This window comes from Spinacia oleracea, chromosome 4 (assembly GCF_020520425.1).
Source record: "Spinacia oleracea cultivar Varoflay chromosome 4, BTI_SOV_V1, whole genome shotgun sequence".
Classification (NCBI taxonomy): domain Eukaryota; kingdom Viridiplantae; phylum Streptophyta; class Magnoliopsida; order Caryophyllales; family Amaranthaceae; genus Spinacia; species Spinacia oleracea.
In genome coordinates this window covers 27,425,252-27,426,908 of record NC_079490.1, presented here as the reverse complement: position 1 = coordinate 27,426,908, position 1,657 = coordinate 27,425,252, and the positions used below count along the sequence as shown (strand labels likewise).

General features: G+C 31.5%; 1 protein-coding gene across 1 annotated transcript; it reads right to left on the bottom strand.

Moving 5' to 3' along the window:
- Positions 1 to 596: 596 nt before the first annotated feature.
- On the bottom strand, positions 597 to 1,283 carry LOC110779992 (putative F-box/FBD/LRR-repeat protein At5g44950). The gene has a single exon (XM_021984431.2). It carries the CDS (start codon positions 1,281 to 1,283, stop codon positions 597 to 599), a length of 687 nt encoding a protein of 228 aa, XP_021840123.2.
- Positions 1,284 to 1,657: the final 374 nt, after the last annotated feature.

Genomic DNA, 1,657 nt, shown 5'->3' with positions numbered 1-1,657 from the left:
TCGTAAAGTTCAATCTTCGGATACTGTATTGGTTGTTGAATACCTTGCTCCACTAATTTGTTAGTTCAAGTCTTTAGACACTAACATTTATGCGCTAAACCTTTCATTTACTGCTCAGGTTTCAAGATCTCTTGTCTGTATGCATTAGTGGGGGATTGTTGGTAATTATAATGCAATACGGACCCCTTTAACATGATAATGCTTGTGGGCCCGTTTTATTGTTGTCGTGGGTATTGGTTTTTGGAATATTGTTTTGGACTTGCGTTTTATACCAGATTCCTTATAAACACTCCTTTATTTATTCCAGTAAAACAACCCAGAGACACAGAAAAACATATAAACCCTAAAAATTATTATCTCTGTCATTATTGTCCCATAAAGATCTGAGCAGTTCTTGAAGTAATTCCAGCCTTCCAATCGGGGTACAGAGTTGGAAGGTAGCTATGTTACCCTTGGGGAGAAATCGTCACTGAGAACCTTGTACCGGTGGTGGCGAAATACGCTTCTAGGGCAGGCATAAAACCCGTCACAGCTTTTGAGATCAATTATTGAGTATTATATTTCTTCCCTATTATTTTTATTGTTAATTTTCATGGTTACAACGCATAATTTCCAACACCAAATATATTCGCAACATAAACAAAATCTGTATTAATAGTACTATGGTCCATTAATATAAACTTCAAATCTAAAACTTCCAACACAGGGCTACACCTGCACAGAGTTTCCAACCCAGGAGGGATGTGCGAAAGATGGTTCAAATGAAGTTTCTTCAAATTAGGAAGTTGAATATCTACGTTTTCAAGCATATCAAGCCTAATATTCATGAAACACAAACTTAAACTTACCAGAGATTTGGTTTTAAACAGAAAATTCGGCACCCAAAGAAAGAAACCATTGTTCTCATCGGGGCAGAAAATATTGATATTCTCCACATCTGGACGGCAAAGTTCACGGATGAATGACATTTGATCTCTTATATTTGGTTTCAAAAAATTAGTTGCAGCTTTCAAATCAATATGAAAGATGTGCAGTTTCAAAGAGGTCAGCTTTATGAGTTTTTGTAAAAAAAGGATGTCGTCGTCGGTGGCGTCTTTGCCGGTTTCGAACAAGACTACAAAGCTGGTGACTCCGGTCCAGAGGTGACGCCATCTGGTGGATAGAACGGAAGTAGCAGCAGCAGAATCGATAGGGAGGCAAGAGAGTATTTTGGTCAAGATATCGTCTGGAAGTGAACTTAACATGTCGAGTTCTAGCCCTATCACATTGTTGTTCATCTTCATTCTTATCGGCAACAACAAGGCTTAAAGCTTATAATAAATAATAAATAATAAATAATAAATAATAAATAATAAATATGAAATATTAAATAATAAATAATAAATAATAAAAATAAATAATAAAAATAAATACTAAATAATACATAATAAATAATTAATAATTAATAATAAATAATAAATAATAAATAATAACTAGTTAATAACAAAATAAAAGTAAAAAAATATTAATTAATAACTAAAGAATAATTAATAATTAATAACAAAATAACTATATAGTAAATAGTAATAATCTGTAATTGATTACTAAATAATTATAATAAATTATTAATATTAATATTAATAATAAGTCATAATTAATAACTGATAACTAATAATAA

Coding starts and splice junctions, on each gene's coding strand:
- LOC110779992 (XM_021984431.2), bottom strand. CDS start 1,283: ATGAAGATGAACAACAATGTGATAGGGCTAGAACTCGACATGTTAAGT.